The sequence below is a fragment of the Diabrotica virgifera genome, chromosome 3 (assembly GCF_917563875.1).
Source record: "Diabrotica virgifera virgifera chromosome 3, PGI_DIABVI_V3a".
Classification (NCBI taxonomy): Eukaryota; Metazoa; Arthropoda; class Insecta; order Coleoptera; family Chrysomelidae; genus Diabrotica; species Diabrotica virgifera.
In genome coordinates, this window is record NC_065445.1 from 89,571,285 (window position 1) to 89,595,089 (window position 23,805).

Consider the following 23,805-nt stretch of genomic DNA (forward strand, 5'->3'; position numbering starts at 1 on the left):
ATCATAATTTAAAAATCGAATAACTTTTGTATTTTAAATTTTTTTCTAATTCTGCAAATAAAGCAGTTTACAGGGGGGTCAAAATATAGTGAATAACCCTGTACAGTCTGATATGAAATAATTTTCATACGTTAAACAAATTAGTGAAGGTAAAAATAAATTAAGGGTAGAGTGACGTTGACACCATTTTAACTGTTTCTAATAACCATTTAAATATCATTTAGTTGTAATAATGAACTTGCATAAAATTTTAAATTCGAAAAAAATGTTATAAATCACAACAGAACATAATTTAGAACCTGTATCAAAGATAAAAAAGTTTTGTTTGTCTTTCGTTTGGCCCCTAAAGACGACTAAAAATTCAACTTATACCAGCCACTCCAAAACGCCTCGTGACGTCACGCCGTTGTATGTTTACATTCTACACCAATTGTATATATAATTTTAAATTAGACATTATAAACGTCAGTAAAAAATACAGTTATGTGACGTTAAAAGTGAATTTGATCGTTTGAACTATTCATAGAAAATTTGTACTTTTACAAAATGGTTTTATTTTCAATAGTAAACCTTCTTTCTTTTCCTTTAAACACTGTATCAAACTCCAATCTCAACAAACTGGTATATATTATTACAACGACATACGATAAATGTCATTAGAATATACATATTTTTCCTTTATTCCCCGACGACGAGCTGGCCAAATACCCAAGTAGGTGCAGGCCAATAAACTAAAGAAGGAGAAGAAGAATATACCTAAATATAATGCTGTGTCTAGGTACACGCTAACGTGTACGCAAATAAAAAAGTTAGAGTGTCAGAGTGTTGGAATTTGTTTAATGCGTTGTGTTTACACTTTAATTTTAATATTGATTAGTAAAGAGATTTCTTATTTTTTATTTGTTTAGTGTTTGTTTTTAAATTAACTATGCAGTGTGGACAATTATTTAGTTGTTTTAATGAGTTTAACAACATTTTAAAACAATATGAAAAAGTTAAGAGACTATAAATTAATATATATTTTTTTAGTTATAAATGAAATAGTATTACCGTCCAAAATTAAAATAAAAGGAAGACCTAAAGCTTTCACAATAATATTTAACTTGTTCTATAGATATTTCCTTGTGGCATTTTTGTAATCAACTATTCTAAATGGGAACTAAGCCACAATTTAACTAAAAAAAGATTTTATTAACGTTTCGACGTCTAAATCGGACGTCGTTGTCAAAATACAAAATATTATTAAATTAAACAAAAATGTTGTTGCTTAGTAAAAAATGTTTTCTAATAATTTATTTAATCTGACTAATTTTTGTATTTTGACAATGACATCCGATTTGGACGTCGAAACGTTAATAAAATCATTTTTTTTTTAGTTAAATTGTGGCTTATTTTCCATTTAGAATAGTTGATTATAATAATTAACTGACGTATAAAAATTATTTTAACAATATTTTGTATGTGTCATGTCAACTAAATACATATATTTATTTTGCTAACCTAAATATATACTTTAATATATACATTGATTTATTACAATTAAGTTTGAAATATCTGAATAGTTCTGCATCCCTTCCCTTAACAAATATTTTTCTATCAAACAAACACTAAACATATCAAAATAGCATGTACCAAAATATTATATACAGTCACTGCGCACGCTAAATAATGACGTCACTGGCTTGATGAAGTTTAATTCGCGTGTACCTAACTTTTTTATTTGCGTACACGTTAGCGTACCTAGAAACAGCGAAATATAACCATAGTAATAACTAAAGTAAAACTATGTGACGTCACGGGTCATTTAAACTATTTTATACCGCAGAAGACTTTAAATATGTATTTCTAAGTTATTACGAGTTTTTGAAGCGTGAAAGTTTGGAAATCTCATTTTTAAACAAAACTGAACATTATTATGTAATAAAAAAAAATGTGCAAGTTCCCTATTACATTTGTCTTATATCTTTTACTGTGACAAGTAAAAAGAAAAAAATAAACAAAAAACAAAGCAAAAAAAACAACCTCTAAACTCGCCAGTACTTTGTGCTGCCAGTCCTAAGTCTGGATAAAGGGTGAAGGGAGGTTGATGTTACCCTTGCTCAGATTACAATCGTGTTTGAGCACCCTGTATTATGTACCTATTTCGGTCTCCTGTACTGTTCGGTCTAGTGAGGTTTTAGTAAAGTGCTTTTCGGTCTAATGAGTTCGGTCTAATGATTTCGGCCTCTTTACAGTAAACCCTAATTAGGTTCTGCTGTTCTTTTGCAAACTCCCTAATTTTCTTTATGGCTCTTCTTTATGAGTAAATGAGTATCCATGCTTTTAGCACTTTAACTCACTATTCCATTATTTTTGGCTTATCACTCTACGTGTTTTTGGCTATGTTTCTAAAACAGATTTTCTCTATTCCAAACTCTTAAGTGTTTCTTAGGCTAAGACTCCATTCCTTCTTATCCTATTCCCCGATAAATAAATACATTTAAAATAATTATCACATGAAGTTATAGAAGAGCATATGTACTTACATTTGAAGTCCTAATATACCAGCCAATACAGCGATACGGACGACGGGGGTATTGTAGTATCCAGTTGTCAAGTCTAGCTCACGTTGTTCACCGAGAGCCAAACCATACCAAAGGGTAAGAATGGACAATATGATGCTGCCGAGGCGGGCCACCAATTTAAAGCTGTTAGACACTAAAGTGGTAACTAAAAATGTAAATTTTAAATAATAATGAGTATCCACCAGTAAATTCTGAAAGGACACCGCACACATCTTATGGAAAATTTAATGTCACACAAATACATTATTTACATGAATAGATTCGTCTCGGAATTACGATCATTTCATATCATTGCGCTAACTGTGAATTTTGATTCACTACTTCTATCGGTTTACAGCGTTGTCCGACGCCTTCTGACTCCTAACCGCCATTCTTCTCTGTTTAACCATAAACCTGGAGGGATTTCTCTTTCCTCTAGTTCTTTTTCAATTCCCTTCCTCCAGCTTCTTCTCGGCCTTCCTTTTTTTTCTTCTTCCTTGTGGTGTCCATGCCAAAATCTGTGTAGGGATCCTGTCATCTGGCATTCTCTGTACATGGCCGTACCATACTAGTTGTTTTGTTTTTATGTCATCAATTATTGTATGTGTGACTCCCATCATTTCTCGTATTCTCTCATTTGGTATCCGACCTCTTCTTGATTTGCCTGCTCTTCTCTGCAATTATATGAAATGATTGTAATTTCGAGAAAAATCTATTCATGTAAATTTTATTGTATTTGAGTGACATTGCAGTTTCCATAAGATGTGTGCGGTGTCTTTTGAAAAAATTTAAAATAAAATTCTATTCTCCAATAAACTGTTGTAATGCTGTAAATAATGATTAATCTTACCTTTAGAGAATTTTTCGTCTTTGTCAACAGTCTGGATCAATTGGAAAAAGTGGTAAACCAATTCAGAAATGTGATGAAGGACCAAAAGAGAGACTAGTAAACGGTTGAAGCTGAAAATATAAAGAATACAAAACGTTATATTTACATAAACAGAAAGTATATTACAAATGTGTCATATTGGCATATTTAATATTATCACATATAATTCTTCCACGCTATCTTTTCCCATGCAATTATTCACGAATTACTTTTTATACTAGGTCTCTTTTTAACTCACAGAAACTAGTATCGCAAAATAAAGCCGCATTTCCATAGAAATCACAATAAGTTAAACAATAATAAACAATACGGAGGGGGCCGGCGTAGCTCAGGCGGTAGTATGCTTGGCTCGAGTGCTGGTAGGCCGGGGTTCAAATCCTAGCGCCGGCAAGAACAACTATAGTGTGTCCCACCTTGACTTTACAGTACAGGTTCTTATGACCAACAGTGATGCCAAATTTTATCAGAAACAGGTTTTAAGCAAATATACTTTTTTCTATTCGCGGTGTGCAAGTACTTGGAAAGGGAAACGAGAAACGACCGTGCGCGAGTCGCGGAGAAATATTGCAACTATCTTAAATAATTCATATCATTCATATTGTCAATTGAAATTGTCAAATTGACGTATATTTCATACCTTCTGTCATTGACTTAGAAAAATTATATATTGCTCCACAATATTGATATGATATGCAATTATTATATAAAGGTAAATTTAATTAATTGTATTTTGCTTGCAATACTGCATTTTAATAACGGATTTTATTTACTACATACAATTGTTTACGTTTGCTAAACATAACCTGCATCTTATTTTTTTCTTCTTATTATTTTTTTGGACTATGGTCTTGACAATTATCCAGCAACCAGGACTAATATAATTGGCCAATATAATTAAAAGTGCGAATAGTACAGAGCGTAGAAATAGAGGTCGCTTTGCCGAACTTGCACGGTCCCAATAGGATAACTATAGGGAATTAATATTATTGACATTTTGTGGCTGTCAGGGGTTCTAAAACTTTTTTTTCGAAAAATACCTTTATGTGAATAAAATAAAAAATAATTTTGTATAAGACATTTATATAATAATGTATTTAAGCGAATTAATATCCCCTGGCGATGTTTCAGAGTACTGTTCTCCATTACTAAATGCAATCGTTATAACACAAAAATACCACAATAATAACTACAGTCGATATGAACTTCAACGAATCAAATTAACTAACTAAAAAATGAACTAACTGAACTAACTAACTAACAATTAATGAAGTTTAACGAATCAAATGAAATAACTAAAATTAATTTCAAGTTTAGAATTTATACTAAATTTTAATGAGGGTGTAAACACATTAAAATTACATTAATTTCAGGTTGGAAATCAGTCGTTAAGAATAACAATAAAGTGCAATTAGGATCCAAATTTTCCAAATAAGCAATGAGTTACTCAATACAATGTTATCAGTAATAATTATAAGCTTATTTGATATTATTTGTTATAATTTAATTTAGGTGAATTGACCATCAACAATTATAATTTATTTATTCTCAACTGTAGGACAATATAAAACTTTCAACTTGACTGTCAATATATTTTATATTTTGCTTGACATTACTTCAGAACTATCAGGTACTGTCAATACATAAATTAACAACCATAGAACAACATCCACTTTTAATGTTGGATATTCTAACATTCTTAACCAAAAAAAGTTATTACGTATATCGATTATAAAATTGCTGATTACTTTTCGAAAATGACTATCACTCAAAAAACACAATGAAAAATATTGTTTTACTACAATGCTATTGACTGTAACGAGTTAGTTTTAATTTAACATTTTTAGGGCTCTACATTTTTAGGACCCTGGTAATGTTCGATTGAAAATTCTTTTGAAGAAAATCGGCATCGCCGCGCTAAAATCTCCCATAAGGATTGCATTGCCGTATGTTCGTATACTGTAAAGTCAAGGTGGGACAGACATTAGACATTTTTAAATGTCTATAGGCCCCAGGTCGACTCAGCCTGAATAAAATGAGTACCTTGGGTAAAACCAGGGGTAATAATAGGCGGTTGAAGCGTAGCACTGGCCTTGTTACCTTCCATGTATACCGTAGGCCCTAGATATAGCAGACTACCCTGCCATAATCCCAAAGCCGCGTCGCGTCAGCGGTATAAAACGGGAGACTATTATTATTAAACAATACGGAATGTCTTTAATAGCTTATGAATTTTGAGGTTTATAATTTTCAATAACAGTGACAGCTTATTGTTTTATTTGTATTTATTGTTTATTTGGTTTTATAAATCAATAAAGTTTATTTGGTTTTATATTTATAAAAAATAAATACAAAAATAAATAAATAAATAAATACAAATTATATTTTTTTGCGAAATGAATTTCGACTCAATTCAAGCTTTCTGCTTAACCCAGGTATAACATACCAAAAGGCACCGCCAGGAAAACATTCCACTTTGCGGTTCAGAGAGCCCATATGAAACGAGTCTTTGTACTCTATGCAGAGTATGGCATTAACAAAATAAGAAAATCTACGGTTTGGTTTTGATTAAAATCTGTCTTCCTCCATCCCCCGATAGCACTATTTCTAGGTCTACCTGTTGTCAAGGAGGCTCTAAGGAAGACAGATTTTTACCATTCTGACCGTAGATTGTCGATATAAATTAAAATAATTTATATCGCAGTATGGATAGAACGCCCTCTAACGGGGAATAAGCGAAATGAATTTCGACTCAATTCAAGCTTTCTGCTTAACCCAGGTATAACATACCAAAAGGCACCGCCAGGAAAACATTCCACTTTGCGGTTCAGAGAGCCCATATGAAACGAGTCTTTGTACTCTATGCAGAGTATGGCATTAACAAAATAAGAAAATCTACGGTTTCGTTTTGATTAAAATCTGTCTTCCTCCATCCCCCGATAGCACTATTTCTAGGTCTACCTGTTGTCAAGGAGGCTCTAAGGAAGACAGATTTTTACCATTCCGACCGTAGATTGTCGATATAAATTAAAATAAATTATATCGCAGTATGGATAGAACGCCCTCTAACGGGGAATAAGCGAAATGAATTTCGACTCAATTCAAGCTTTCTGCTTAACCCAGGTATAACATACCAAAAGGCACCGCCAGGAAAACATTCCACTTTGCGGTTCAGAGAGCCCATATGAAACGAGTCTTTGTACTCTATGCTATTTTTTTGTATAATATTTCAGTTAAATAGGTAAAGGAAGAGTTGCAATAGTGACTTTTGGGTCTCCAGACAAAGAGAGTATTAGTAATACCGTAGTTTTGATCACTCAATTTGTGAAAAATTTGTACTTGTATCACTGTTTCCCCAAAGGTACGATATACAGTCGAACCCGCTTATTGGAATAGCCGTCGCGCCAAGCAAAAGTATTCCTATAACCGGGATATTCTAATAACCGATCATTGGTGGCTAGCAGGGAACTTTCGGGACCTTAAATTTCTATTCCTTAAAGCGGGTATTCCTATAACCGGTATTCTAATAAAAGGGTTCGACTGTATTAAAAATATTAATAATTTATTTATGTAATTCACTCGATAGTTTTGTATTTTTTTACTTAGGTAATATTAAATATTCTGAATAAGATTAACTTTTTTGTTGCGACTATTTTTTAATTTATTTATTACCGTTCTATATTTACCTTTGTAGGTCTTATCTTTATGTTTAATATTGAGTCCATTAATCTCCACAATAGTGAAAAAAGATTAAACAATTTAATAAAATGACTACGTTCACGGGATAATAGCCATTTCCTAATTATTACCACTGACACTCTGTCAGTACCTACCAATGATACTATTCGCGGTGTGCAAGTACTTGGAAAGGGAAACGAGAAACGACCGTGCGCGAGTCGCGGAGAAATATTGCAACTATCTTAAATAATTCATATTGTCAATTGAAATTGTCAAATTGACGTATATTTCATACCTTCTGTCATTGACGCAGAAAAATTATATATTGCTCCACAATATTGATATGATATGCAATTATTATATAAAGGTAAATTTAATTAATTGTATTTTGCTTGCAGTACTGCATTTTAATAACTGATTTTATTTACTACATACAATTGTTTACGTTTGCTAAACATAACCTGCATCTTATTTTTTCTTCTTATTATTTTTTTGGACTATGGTCTTGACAATTATCCAGCAACCAGGACTAATATAATTGGCCAATATAATTAAAAGTGCGAATAAAAGTACAGAGCGTAGAAATAGAGGTCGCTTTGCCGAACTTGCACGGTCCCAATACATCGACATATATTATGTTTCACTTTATTTTTTGATTTAACTTGTTTGAAAATTAATCGTGACACATGGGAAAATTTAGAGTGGAAGAACTATACAGGGTGATTGATTAGTAGTTAATAAAATAAAGGGTGATTGATTAGTAGTCAATAAAAGTTAATAACAAAAATTGTAGACAACTTTGAGATTCATATTACAAAATTAGTTAGAATGTTACAGGGTGTTCGATAACCTAGTGGCAGACCAAACTTATCTTTTTTAAAATGGAACACCCTGTATTTTATTTTATATTCGAAATCTCCTTAACTATCTCATCATAAAAATATAAAGGTTTGTAATGTTATACAGGGTATGTACAAAGTTATAACCAATTTTATATGAAAATTGTAACAAGTTCAACATCCTGTATAAATAAAAATAAGCACCACCGAAATGTGACATTACCGTACTTAAATTTTTATATAACATTCCCTATGCGTAAATTTATTAGTATTCGAGATATTTTCATTTTTCAGAGCAAATTATTAATAAGTGTCTAAATTTTTCCAAATTTTAAGTAAGCCATGACCGAATTGTCGAAAACTGACAGTTCATCATGATAAAACTGTTATTGTGTTATTAAATAGTTCAGATGAATTTTACTGTTGAGGAAATGGTTGATCTGGCTGGATATTGGGGGAGTGCAATAAAAATGCGTTATTATCAGTAACAATTTATCATGAATATGAACGGTTTCCTGAAAGACGACAACCTACAACAGCAAGCTTTGAAAGATTAAAATTAAAGGATCCGTTTAACCGCCCTGGTTCAGTTACATATAAAAAACACGAACGTACAAAAAGTATTGTAACTGAGGAAAATGAAATGAATGTGTTGCTGGCAGTTACTGAAAATCCACATACAAATATACGAAATATTTCCAAATAAAAAGAACAAACTTACTACTCTGTGCAAAAAATTCTTGCAAAAAACAGAATGCACCCTTACCGCATTCAAATGCACCAAGAATTAATTCAGGAAGATTTTGAAAAGATAATATTATTTTGTGAATGGGCCTTAGATAAAATTAATCAACAGATATATTTCTTGGATAATGTACTATTTGGAGATAAAGTTTCATAAAAACGGTTCAGTCATGGATTACTTAAAATTTGGAAAAATATAGATACCTAATTAATAATTTGCTCTGAAAAATGAAAATATTTCGAAAACTAATAAATTTAGACATAGGGAATGTTATATAAAAATTAAAGTACGGTAATGGTACTTTTCAATAGTGATATAAAATATAGGGTGTTCCATTTAAAATTACTGAGAAAATAATGTACTTGAGTTTTGACTCACCCTGTATTTGATATAAAGAAAATTAGCGATATCAATCATGTTTGAAAATTTTGACAATAAACAAAAAATATGGCATCAATAAATCATTGCTGTTTTGCTTATTTTTATTTATACAGGGAGTTGAACTTGTTACGATTTTCTTATGAAATTGGTTATAACTTTGTAAATACCCTGTATAACATAACAAACCTTTATATTTTTGTGATGGGACAGTTAAGGAGATTTCTAATATAAAATAAAATACAGGGTGTTCCATTTAAAAAAACAAGTTTGGTCTACCACTAGGTTATCGAACACCCTGTAACACTGTAACTAATTTTGTAATATGAATCGCAAAGTTGTCTACAATTTTTGTTATTAACTTTTATTGCTATCTATTACTATAGCGGATCTATTGAGCTTTACCCCACTAATCAATCACCCTGTAGAAGCCTACCAATATATTAATGTTTCATTTGTCTAGCTGTTTAAAATAGGTAAGTACGTATTTTTGACCACTTACTTGAGGAAATAAGGGATAAATATGAGTGAAACAGCTGCCAAGCTTTGTGTGGCTTTGCCAATATATTCTTCTTTCTTAGCCCTTTGGAAATATAGTTCAGGAAGCTCATGGACATTATAAGCCAATTGTACAATAATATACAATTTCATCAGGAATGTCATTGGAGCTGGGTAATCTACCCACAGGCGAGCTATATCAAATACAAAGTTTTCTTTGATGATGATGTCAAGTCCCCACAAAGTTGATATTAAGTAGAATATCGTCAGTTGACCACTGGTGGTGAAGACTGCTAACTTGGATTTGGAGAGGTGGAGTTTCTTGGAGACTTTCTAAAATTAAATTTGTGAATTAATACATATATGTAAGCAAATACAAGAAGACTACAATACTGATACTCAGAATTGTCAGATTGATATTCAGAAGAGAATCATTTAATTTCATGTTCTTTGTGTGTTTATATCATTTCATTTACTTAGTACAACAAATGTGTCAAAAAACAAACACTGGGCAAAGAAAGAAATTAAAATCTAAACAATTGGCGTAACAAATCAACTAATTAAATGAGTCATTTTGAAAAGGAGTCATCTTTACTTTTTTAAATTTCACAGGAGAGGTAAAAAACTGTTTATCTTTAAGACTATTAGGAAAATAACTGTTTTTATGTATTTTTTGGTTTTAATATCTACTGTAGAAGCTGTTGAAAATTTTAGAAAGGTTTTTTTAATTGTAAAAGACCTAGAAACCGCATTTTTTTTAAGAGATGACCAATTTTCAAAATTAACAGGCATTAAAAGAAAAAAATAGTCATTATAATGTGAGTATTGTTTATTGCACATATTAAACTGCTAAATACAAGCTGATGAATATTTTAAAAACGTTTTTTTTTATTGTAAAATAGAAACTGCATTTTTTTTAAGATATATAGATAGATAGATAGATATTTATTTATCATAATAGATAATACACAAAACAAAAACATTGCACTCCACACCTGTACAAATTACATAAGAATTGTCAAGGCAAGGAGCGCTGTATAATTATCATAAAGTATTACAAAAATTAAAAACATGAGACTAAACAAATAAAGAAATAAGCATTGTCAAATTAAATTAATCAGAAACATTCAATATATAAATACAAAAAAGAAAAAATAAAATAAAAATAAAAATAAAAACACTGGAAGTACAACAAACATTGCCAATTGGTTTCTAGGTCTCAGTTTTAATTTAATGGATTAATAATCTCTTAAAGATAGTTGCATTATGGCTATTTTTAATGTGATAAGGTATATTATTGAACTGTACAATTCCTTTATGAAACAAGCTTTTCATTGAACTGGACTTGTTGGTTGTTCTAACATAAAAATTTATTGAATTTGCAGCTCTAGTGCTATGCTCATGAACATTTGCTATCGGGACCAACGGACTGTTCAAATACTCAGACAATAAATGGTTTACCATCTTAAATAAGAATGTCATAGATTGGACATACATAAAATGTTCAACTTTTAACCAATTTAAAGTTTTCAGCATATCTTGAATTCTAGTATATCGATTGCATCTCAATATTACTCGCATAGCCTTATTTTGGAGAATTTGAAGCCTGTCATAATTAGAACATCCTGTATAAATCAATGAACAACAATATAAAAAGTGAGGTAATATTAACGAATTATAAATTGTTAATTTAGTTTGAAATGTCAAAAATGGTGATACTCTTCGAAAAAAACCTATTTTTTTCCCTATCTTTCTGCAAATGTAATTAATCAACATGTTTACTAAAAGTTAGTTCCCTATCCAATATGAATCCCAAATACTTTATTTCCTGAACCATTTCAATTTTTTCATTATTTAATTTAATGTGAACATCCAAACTTAAGAATTTCCCGAAAAGAGTATTATTACCAATAAACATGTATGTATTTGGATTTTAACTCATTGACTTTCAATTTGTTTAACTTAAATCTTTCAAATTGTCGAAACCAAAAGACTCCATCTTTAAACAAATAAATGTTTAAAAACTTAATAAAATCTTTGGATTTCTTAGTTCGGAAACAGATTCTCTCTTATACCTATGCCCCATCCTTCTACAATTTACAAGGAATAAAGGGTGATGAATGCAGAGACGTGGGGGTCTAAATAGTTGCACTCCACTACACGTCAATTCATCGAGGCAAAGATCAACGAAACCTTTCTTAAATCTTTCAGTTAATAAATGCAATTCACGATTCATCGTGTCCACTACATCAACAAAATCTTCCCCATAAAAATATATTAATGTGTCATCAGCAAAAAGATGAATTTTACATTTGCTTAATACGTTTCCCAAATCATTAATGTATAATATGAAAAGTAGAGGTCCAAGTACACTGCCTTGCGGCACACCAATATCATTTAACTGTGGATTTGACATTTCACTATTTAATTTAGTCCTTTGGTACCTATTTGACAGATAATTTTCCAGCCAATTAAAAACTGTCCCGTTAAAACCATATTTCTTTAATTTCAAAAGAAGTATATGACGATCTATTGTTTCAAAGGCTCTTTTGAGATCTATAAAAACTGCGCATATACCGACCCCTGTCGTATCTAAAATACTTTTCATATCTGAGACAACTAACTGTAATGCGGTCTCACATGAATGAGAATTTCTAAATCCAGACTGGTAATTATACAGGATATTATTTGAAGTAATAAATTTAATCAGCTGATTGTACACCACAATTTCTAAAACTTTTTCACAAAATGGGAGCATATTTATTGGACGTAATTGATCAAGTTTATTAGTATTAGGAACTTTTGGAACAGGAACTATAGTTGATATTTTAAATTGCTTGGGCACCAGGCCCTTCTCTAAACTCATATTAATTAAATTTAATAAAGGATAACCTAAAACATGAAATAGATTTTTGATAATATCAAGACCTAATTCATCCGTACTATTTTTTTATATTGCAATTTGATTATATCATATAGTTGGTTTAGTGATATGCTCTCAAAAGTTTCAAAATTTACATCAGATGAAACAACTGTCTGCAAATTTAAATTAATATCACTATTTTGGTCAAAACTTACAATAATATCTTTAATACTATCAACATAATATTGATTTAATATGTTTGCCAAATTTACACTATATGTTACACCTTCATGTTCAAGACTTTGAAATTGTGATATAGTTTTATTAGTTCCTACTAACTGTTTTTAACATAAAATCTAATTTTAACTTGTTTTAAAATTCTAACACAGTTATTTCTTTCAATTTTATAGTTATTGATATATAGAGATGACCCGTTTTCACAATGAACAGATCATGTTGTAGAATGGGTATTAGGAGATGACTCATTTTCAAACTGCGGGGTATGCTGTGCTTACAGTAATAATATTGACAGTTGACCCGTTTTTATATGGAATAGACGTGTCTACGTGTATTACATACAAATTCGACAGAAAGTAGAAATGTCAAAAAAGTGGAGATGACCCCTTTTCATAACGACCGATTCAATTAAGGAGGTAAATACAATTTAAAGTTTAGGTTTTTTTAATAAATAAAATAAAGTATTTTTAATAAAGACAAATGTACAGAAAATTGCAAGGCCTTAAAACAATTTCTTATTTAATCCCCCCCCCCTAACGTATGTTAGGGTGACTCTTACCCTGACTGAGGGGTGAAAGAAAAATAATAGAAAATACGAGAAACCTGTAACATATAGACAGTCTCGAACGTCGGACTACGAAAACTTCCCATGATTTTTGTCGGACAGAACTTCCAATTGATTTTATACAATTTCATTAAACTCTAATGCAAAAATCAAACTGCTATTTATCAGTGATGTAACGAATGTCATTTTTTGAACATTCGCGAATAGGAATACGAATATTTGCTGACATTCGCGAATGCGGATGCGAATGCGAATATTCAGTTTCTTTAAATCTGGTTCTATTTTTGTAACGTTTTCTAAATTTATAATGCGAAATTTATAACTTTATTACATAATACCAAATAATAAAATAAAGTGAAGGCTGATAATGTGATTGTACGAGGTTGTTACCTTTTCTTAACAAAAAAAGATGAGAAGTGAATAGATTTTGACTTTATGAACCTAATATCATCTTCATATATTTTTTTTTCTCAAAATCATATTCGCAAACTGTTCGCACAAATTTTGCGGATGCGAATATGCAAAAATATGCGAATATTAGCGAATGCGAATACGAATATTCGCTACATCACTACTATTTATCACCAACATAATTCCTGTCATTTGACATATTCTACGTGTCTGACTGGTTAAAATGCCCAATATTTTTGTCGAGCAAACAGATTTTCGATATGACGTTTTCTATTGAATAAACTTAAAAACAGCCTGCTATTTTCCACAATCATAAACTTGTCCGGATGACACGTTTATCATGTTCCACAATTAAAGATTCTCGTGATCCAGTGTTCCCATGCATCAAAGTTTGTCCGACTCGACACTGTTAAGCTATGAACAAATTTTCAGTTTGTTAATCTTTTATTTGGTACGTGGGATCCAGGTCTATACACTGTAATTTTGTCCAATAGAAACACAATAATGATTTATTTTTTAATTTGTGCTTTAAATAAATGAAATAAAACAGACATGTTTCCTTAATAATTAGATTACATTCTTGACTTCAACCAACTTATTATGCATATAATTTTAATTCAAATAATTAAATAAAAAATTGTTCAATGAATTTGATTATAGATAGGAGGAAGAATTTGCCTGTTATCTAAATAAGAACATTCAATTAATGGTAAGAAGCAATCTACTGAATTATTCAATGTCGAGCATTCTAACAAATAACAAATGAATTAAACCTGCACATTTTGTAAACAAGTAATTAAAATAACACAATAAACTGTTACTCATTTAGAAATATTAGTAACACAACAACTGATAACTGAAAACCTATAGAAAATTATTCATTAAAATAATTGCCCTAGTAATTCAAGGTGGTATCTGTTAAAAATGAGTAATTTTTATTCAGATATCATTCCTTTGTTACAAAAATGTTTATGTAAATGTAAGAAAAGTTTCCTTTTTAAAATAATTTGTAAAACAAACACTGAAAACATGTAGAAAATTATTCATAAAAGTAATTACTACAGTGTATACTAATGTACTAATGTATGCCATTTGTTATTAAAGGAAAAAGATGTAAATTTTATGTAAATATACAAATGATAAATAAATGTTACATTATGTAACTCTTACATAATTTTACATTTTCAGGTAATTTTAAAATATTAAAACCATAATAAGTGAACCAAAATATATCAAGACAAAATCATCATCATCAATGGTGCTACAGCCCTATAAAAGAGCTCCTCGACCTTCTCAAGTATATTACGCCAATCAGTTATATCCATTGACAACTGTTGCCAGTTTTCTGCACCTATTTTTCTACCATCCTCATCTACACCATCTTTCCATCTGAGTTTTGACCTACCCCTATTTCTACTTCTCACATCAAAACAACATACTGTAAGAATTAAATAATTAATACATAAAAACAAAAACTAATAAATCATATGAAGAATATACTATACAGTGCTAGTCAAAAGTCCGTACCCCCCCTCGCATCTTTTGAACGGTTATACCTATAATAGTGAAATTTGGAGGAAGGAAATAAACGGACGTAAACTTCTTAACTAGTTATGACAGGTGACGTAATAGTGACAGATGACGTTACAGAGCCACTGTGACCGATAATTTTAAATAGGACCTTATGGTAAGTGATACCTCGTTTGAAAGGTATTTAGAATACCTATTCAGTCATACTAACTTTTTTGAGTTTAGGTTGATTTTGATTTTGGTGAATAAATTAAATAAATATAATATTGTAGTTTCGAATTTAATTAATAAAAATTCAAATGTCCACCTATGGATTTTTTGTCGAAAAAGTTGACGTTTTTTAATTCTCTAGTAGTTTTTACGTCAACGTCAACCTGTTTGACAAGTAATCATAGGCAGAATTTTGAATTTTTATTAATTAAATGCGAAACTACAATTTTATATTTATTTCATTTGTTCATCAAAATTAGCTTAAACTCAAACAAAATTAGTATGACTGAATAGGTATTTTCAATACCTTTCAAACGAGGTATCACTTGCCATAAGGTCCCATTTAAAATTATCGGTCACAGTGGCTCTGTAACGTCATCTGTCACTATTACGTCACCTGTCATGAGTAGTTAAGAAGCTTACGTCCGTTTATTTTCTTCCTCCAAATTTCACTATTATAGGTATAACATTTCAAAAGATACGAGGGGGGTACGACTTTTGACTAGCACTGTATATATAAAGAAGATACAAAGTGGAACACATTTCTTACTCTTACACATCTTACAGACATTCAGGTCAAATTCTGATCTGAATAATAGTGCAGTCAGCTCTTAATTCCATCCTACTACACTGTGGGCCGAAATAAAGGGGTACATCTTTTAGTTGAAAATAACTTGTTTTTTGAGCGATTTAATTTCTTTTTGCATGGCTAATAGCCTAACATGTCCTCAACATGACTGCAAATTTGGAAGCAAAAACAACGTACAGGGTCGGACTTATAAAAAAATTTATGTAACGGTGCATTTCAGCTCATTGCAAATGAAAACTGTCTTAGCTAAAATTGAACTGATATGCTCTTTTGGTAGGGTAACAATCCAGAACACTTCAGTAAAAAAGAAATTTTTCAAAATTACCGGATTCGCAAAATATCATTTTTTTTTATTAAATTAGGAAAATATAACATTTTAACAAATGACACATTTATGAAAACAGTTTAATAATTTTAAAACTAATTTTAAGATTAAAATATTGTGAATGTTGCCACCATTATTGTTTACCACTTCTTGAAGTCGTCTGCGCCATAAATTGATAGCCCCATTTATTACACACTGTTCAAAATTGTTTCAAACAACCTGCATTCTTTCTTTGAGCTGTTCGTTGGTTTCAAATTGTTGTCCGTCATAAAGATTTTGTTCGAAAATTCCCCAAATTGAATAGTCAACAGGATACAATTCTGGGCTGTTAGGTGCCCACATCTCTGGCTCAATATAGTCCGGGCAATTTTCACTCAAGAATATCCTTGTATTCTGGGAAGTGTGCGAAGGAGCACCATCCTGCTGAAAAGTATAATCATAACATACTTCTTCAATTTCAGGTAATAGGTGCTGCAAGATTTGTTCTTGATATGTTTCTGAATTAAGTTTTATCCCGGCATCAACAAAAATCAGACGAGATTTTCCCAACATGGATACTGCAACAGAGACCATTACACCTTTTGAGAAATGACTTTTTTCAATTAAAAGATGCTCTAGAGAAATTTCTTTCTTAAATTGTAATATTGTTTATTTCTGAAAACCATATTTTTCTAATCTCTTCACGAGAGCGGAATCTTAGTAGCAAATTACATATTTCCAGTCGTTTTTCTCTTACATTGGCAGTAAGTCTTTGACAGTAAACTTTTTTAAATACTTTAAGATGGCAATCTTCTTTAATGATTTTTCGAACTGATGTGCAGGACATCCTAGTTTCTTTTGCGATTTTCCTTGTTCCAACAGATTGACCAGGTTGCAAATTTCCTAAAACATCCCTTACTCTAGCAATATTTTCTTCAATTCTTGAGCTTTGATGTCCTAAGAACTTTCCTATCGTTTCAGTATGCCAATTTTTCTCAGGAAATGCAGTTACAATTTTTCTTTCACCATAATTATATTTTTCACAGTAATATTTAATTAATATTCTGTCCTCTCTGCTTAAAAGTGGCATTATGAACTGGCCAATTTACTTATTTAACTATAAACAAATTCCATGGCAACCTAAACAGTCATGGCTTATTAAGTAAAATTGACATATATTTGAGCGTTTGAGATATTTAAGACATTTAACAAAAATTACTGCTAATATGAGGCAAAAATTATGGAAAAGATGTAATTTAGTGTTAAGAGGATTTCATTCTGGTGACTATATTAGAATAGTACTCGAATAAGATTTCCTAATTTAAGTAAAAAATGATATTTTAAAAATTCGGGATTTTTTAAAATTGTATGGCGAAGGCGTGTTCTGAACATTATTTAAATAAAAAAAATGATATTTTGCGAATCCGGTAATTGTGAAAAATTTCGTTTTTACTGAAGTGTTCTGACAGTTTTCATTTGCAACGAGCTCAAATGCACCGTTACATAAATTTTTTTATAAGTCCGACCCTGTACGTTATTTTTGCTTCCAAATTTGCAGTCATATTGAGGGCACGTTAGGCTATTAGCCCTGCAAAAATTAATTAAATCGCCCGAAAACCAAAAAAGTTATTTTCAACTAAAAAATGTGCTCCTTTATTTCGGCCCGTCTATGGATTTTAATGGAATTTTGGGAATAGCCTCTACTTATCTCCTAATTCAAAGTGCCTATGCCGATGTGCGCTTTTATCTTTGATCTTAAAAATCAAACAGATTCGTTTCTTTATGAAACTTCTAGTTATAATACAAAAAGAGATATGGTAGGTGAAAAGAAATCTTTTTTGGTGCATGCTCTAATCAGTGTGTTCAACTTTAAATAACAGAGACATGGTCGATTTTAGGGGTATTATATAATGCTACAAATACTTTTTGTGGTGGTTGAAAAGACTTTTAAAATGAGCACTGTTAATTGTCGATTACATTCAAACTAAGCGAGATATGGTGCAAAAAAAATTGATGACTAATGTATTTTAAGGAAAAATGAGAAGTATATTTTTTAACCCTCACCCACCAGAATTTAAATGCATCGTTTTCCTTCTACAATAACTTTTATTACAGTGTTATTTTTATATTCAAAATATTGGACGAGTTAAAAATGAATGGTTTTTGAAAAAAATAAGATCAAATTATAGGGCGCACTTTTAAATCTTCCTTTTTCTCCATGTAACTCGAAAATGATAAGAGATACGAATAAAAGATACAGTAAAAAAGTAGGCTTATTTTCAGATTATAATTTTGTTTTCCGAGTGTTCAGAGAAAAAGAAAGATTTTTAAGAAAATCTAAAAATGCGCTCTATAATTTAATCTTATTTTTTTCAAAAACCATTCATTTTAAACCCGTCCAACTTTTGGAACATAGAAATAACACTATAATAAAAGGTACTGTAAAATAAAAACGATGCATTTAAATTCTGGTGGATGAGGGGTTAAATATACTTCTCATTTTCCCTTAAATACATTAGTCATAAATTTTTTTGCACCATATCTTGCTTAGTTTGATTGAATGTAATTGACACTTAACAGTGCTCATTTTAAAGGTCTTTTCAACCAGCACAAAAGGTATTTGTAGCATTACACCCCTAAAATCGACCATTTCTCTGTTTTCGTTAGATGCTGAATTTTTAAGGTATTCGCAAAAAACCGTCCGAAAAGGTGACGTCCGTTATTTTCAGATTATAATTTTGTTTTCAGAGTGTTCAGAGAAAAAGAAAGATTTTTAAGAAAATCTAAAAATGCGCTCTATAATTTAATCTTATTTTTTTCAAAAACCATTCATTTTAAACCCGTCCAACTTTTGGAACATAGAAATAACACTATAATAAAAGGTACTGTAAAATAAAAACGATGCATTTAAATTCTGGTGGATGAGGGGTTAAATATACTTCTCATTTTCCCTTAAATACATTAGTCATAAATTTTTTTGTACCATATCTTGCTTAGTTTGATTGAATGTAATTGACATTTAACAGTGCTCATTTTAAAGGTCTTTTCAACCAGCACAAAAGGTATTTGTAGCATTACACCCCTAAAATCGACCATTTCTGTTTTCGTTAGATGCTGAATTTTTAAGGATTCGCAAAAAACCGTCCGAAAAGGTGACGTCCGTTATTTTCAGATTATAATTTTGTTTTCAGTGTGTTCAGAGAAAAAGAAAGATTTTTAAGAAAAACTAAAAAAACGCTCTATAATTTAATCTTATTTTTTTCAAAAACCATTCATTTTAAACCCGTCCAACTTTTGGAACATAGAAATAACACTATAATAAAAGGTACTGTAAAAGAAAAACGATGCATTTAAATTCTGGTGGATGAGGGGTTAAATATACTTCTCATTTTCCCTTAAAATACATTAGTCATAAATTTTTTTGCACCATATCTTGTTTAGTTTGATTGAATGTAATTGACATTTAACAGTGCTCATTTTAAAGGTCTTTTCAACCAGCACAAAAGGTATTTGTAGCATTACACCCCTAAAATCGACCATTTCTCTGTTTTCGTTAGATGCTGAATTTTTAAGGTATTCGCAAAAAACCGTCCGAAAAGTTTTTCAATGAAAATGGCAAATTTTCAACCACAAATAACTCAAAAAGTATTAAGTATTCAAAAAAATTATAGAACAGTTTTTGCTTCTAAGTAAAAGAATTGGGTTCTCTAGCCATTTCGTGGTTATTTTGACAAAAAAATTTTCCGCCCCCGAGAGGGGGTGGCAACCACCCCCAAGATAAAAGCGCACATCGGCATAGGATAGACTTTAAATTAGGAGATAAGTAGCAGCTATTTCCAAAATGTCATTAAAATACATGCAGTAGGATAGAATTCGGAGGTAATATCCTGTTTTTCCTCTCATTGACTGGCATATAACAACTACAACACTGATAAACATTTACAAAAGAAAAGGAGCCACACTACGACTGCTAGCAGATACAAATTTTAATATAGATAAAGCAACAGATGAGTTAAATGTAAGAAACAATGGAATAGCATCATACAAATATGGGAGTGTGTTTTATTTACAAGTAATGAACAATGATAAGTAATAAAAAATAAAATAATAGGATAAGAGGTTAAAAAATAGAAAATAACATCAAGTTTTTGTTCTAAAATTTTTTCTCTGGGTCTGGATCTAAAATTCTAGTTAACACAATCTTCTATGGATATTTCTACAAGAATCCATATTCCAACTCACTATAATGAACTTAATTGTACAGATCTACAATATACTACTTTTTAGTATCCATGGTAAACTAATAAAGGCTTCAAAAGAACCCACTCATCCAATGAAAACTGGTGAGGAATTGCAAAAATCTCCACCCTGGCAAAAGATAACAAAGTGTCTTTAATATGGGTGCTGGATCAAGGAGTGCATTAGAATGAATGAGTTTTGTTGATAAAACAAGGCTAGAGACAAACCTTTCTAGGCCCAGAACCATTATGTAGTATCAGAAAAAGATGAGATGCCACTTATGGGTGAATCCAGACTAAAAAAATAATCAAGAATATTGATAAAAATCTCTAGGACAATTTGACAAATATCAATAAACAAGAATTAAAACAATCACTGAAATGGTGATCGAATATTGTCATATACTTAAAGTAGGTAAGATGAAAGAACCATGATGCAGAAAATGGAATAAGAGACTGCCATGCAGATTGTATGCCATTGCAATGTACTATTTGATATGAGGCAGGAATTCAAGGGTCAAATGAGGTCAGCTCTCACCTGAACTAAGAAGAAGAGGAGAATAAGACTTCACACAAATATTTCACTACATTTTTAATTGCATTATTTATTTGTTTAGCTGATTAATGAGATAAAATACAAAGATTTATCAGTTTATTTAATCTATGCCGAAGCAATCAAACATCAAAAACAAAAGGATAACAATTCGACATGCTTTTTTTTATTCAAAACAATTTAACATGTTTTTTTCTCAGTGAAAAAAATATGTCAACAGTGACAAATCTTTGTAATTGGACCCTCTTCCAATTTATTTTACATATAGGTATGCATTCTTTATCATTTATCCTATCACTCTCCATTAATCTTCTTTTCTAAATCCCATCCCATATTATAATTTGTTATTCATTATTTTCTATACTTTCAGTTTTAACATGTTAAGCACTAGACAAGATATTAAAAAAATGCCCCCCAGCACGCGGCCAAGTAGCAGTTTTGTCAATATGCAATGGTCCCTATCCTCCGTTTCACGGTCACCTTTTAGTACAGACCCTTATGAAGAACGGTTTTGCCCAGAGATATATTTTAAGCAATTGATATTTTTTTGTTCTAAGAAGTAAACGGTCATTTACCTATCCAGCGATATAAAATTTTTTAAAATTGGTTGTTAAATGACCGAGCAATTAATTTTTAAAATGAGAGATGCAATGTGGAAATCACATGACATAATATTATTTTGCTTAGTTATGTTACTTAGGTATGTGATATCCACATTGCACCTCTCATTTTAAAAATTAATTACTCAGTGATTTGACAACCGCTTTTGAAAAACTTTATATCGCTGGATAGGTGAATGACCTTTCTTTCAATTTACAAAAAAATATACTGGGTGTTCCATTAAAAAAAAACTTGAACGTTTTTTTCAAAAATCCGCCATTTTTTTTTTCGTATTTGAAAGCGATATAAAAAGTTCAATCCATTCAGACAAAACGTTTACTAAAATAAAACATTTCAGCGAAAACCGCATATTTTTATCTTGAGCCATTTAGAAGTTATAGGCAGTTAAAATGGGGGAAACTATAAGTGGACACCCGGTGTAATATACAATATAATATACAAATGTATAATATACAGCAAACAAATTTTTTAATACGAAGCATTGTCTAGAAATTTTAATGTTAATAATTTATTTGCATTGGCAGGTAACGAGTCAGTTCTGTAAATAATATAAAGTCCGGCCCTAGTAAGCTGTTCCAAAACTATTGCCACCCGTCGCAAAGATAATTGAGGGATTAGTAACATCAACTATTTATTATGGTACTAAATCGGTAGGGACATCCCACCAGCGTCAGGCCAAATTTCTTATATTGTGACGCAAAGATTAATATCAGGTATCATTAACGTTACCAAATAGGCAAATAACGTTAAGTAAAAACAAATGTTCTAAAACTATTTTTGAGTTCCTATTCAAAACATGTATGTAGTGTTATGACCTTCAACTAAAAGTATTTTACAATAAAAGCTTTTTCCATGATTAACAATATGTAAACTTCTATTGTGCACTTGACACATGAATTCAAATACATCAAACATTTGATCTAAATTGTTTTAAAAAGCACCTTCAAAAATAGTTTATACAATCTGTAAAAAGAGCATTGGATTATTTTCGCTTTTGCTGAACGAGCATAACCGGTCACAGTTGACAGTTTTTAATTTTTGCTAAAAAAACCTCATCAAACCTAATTTAGTGTGAAAACAGTTGTTAATTCTTGTTAATTTTTTATTTATCGTTGATAAGAAGTCGAGGTCCGCTGGGATGAACAGCCTCGGCTTCTTTTCGCAGTGAATATCTGTTGTGAATTTTGTTGTGTTTGACATTTGATTTTTTGGAAGAAAACTTAAAATAGACAAATCTGTGATTATCGTTCGAGGTGAACGGACGACTCATCCAAAGGGTAAGGGCCAAAACTATCTATATTTCCCTGTTAATTTCTAATTTGCATCGACTGGCATAGATTTTAAATTCGTCAATCTGCCGCATAAGATGGAGGAAGAAGTTCCTCCCGATCCTCCTCCACCACCTGACCCTCCAAATAAAATCAACCAACATGAATGTCAATCTCAACCTCCAATTATTCAGAAAAGTCTTAAAGGAAAAAAACAAATACTATTTTCGGAGACCGACATAGGTCCTTATGAAGTATTTGTCCAGGGTCAGGATAAAAATATTGGAGATTACCACGTGTTAAGTATAGCTAAATCTATTTCTGTTTTAAAAATTAAAGACATCACGAAAATCAGTAGAAAAGGTAAAAACAGGATAGGGGTATTATTTGCCACTAGAAAAGCAGCCAACGATTTCGTTGTGAGGAAAGATTGGGAAGCCCTAGGGTATGACGTGTTCATTCCATTTCATCAGATTTCTTGTAGGGGTATAGTAAGGGGAGTTAATAAAAGATTCACAGAGGAAGAAATAAAGGAGGCATCAGAAACCAACTTGGCTTTATGTAAGATATTAAGTGTAAAGCGAATGAACCGGAGAGTACAAGTGGATTCAAAGGTTGAATTTGTCTCCACGGGAACTATTAGCATAACTTTTTCAGGAAAAACTATTCCTAAAGAAATTTCCATATATCAACTACCAATGAGGGTCACACCATTCATCAGCCCTGTTCTTCAATGCGGAAATTGCTTACTTTATGGCCATTCTACGAACCAATGTAGAGGAAAAAAGAAATGTGCAAGATGCGGAACTTCTCATGAGGATTCTTCATCTAATACGTGTACAAAATATT

At 31.0% G+C, this 23,805-nt stretch overlaps 1 protein-coding gene across 2 annotated transcripts in view; it reads right to left on the bottom strand.

Moving 5' to 3' along the window:
• Positions 1-23,805, bottom strand: part of LOC114328160 (translocating chain-associated membrane protein 1) — a 45,756-nt gene that overhangs the window by 16,464 nt on the left and 5,487 nt on the right. For both annotated transcript variants that reach the window (XM_028276942.2, XM_028276944.2), the window contains exons 3-5: positions 9,572-9,900; positions 3,394-3,503; positions 2,526-2,709 (exon numbers count right to left, since the gene is read on the bottom strand). In XM_028276942.2, coding sequence (XP_028132743.1) covers positions 2,526-2,709; positions 3,394-3,503; positions 9,572-9,900 — 623 coding nt within the window. The remainder of the gene's footprint in view (positions 1-2,525; positions 2,710-3,393; positions 3,504-9,571; positions 9,901-23,805) is intronic.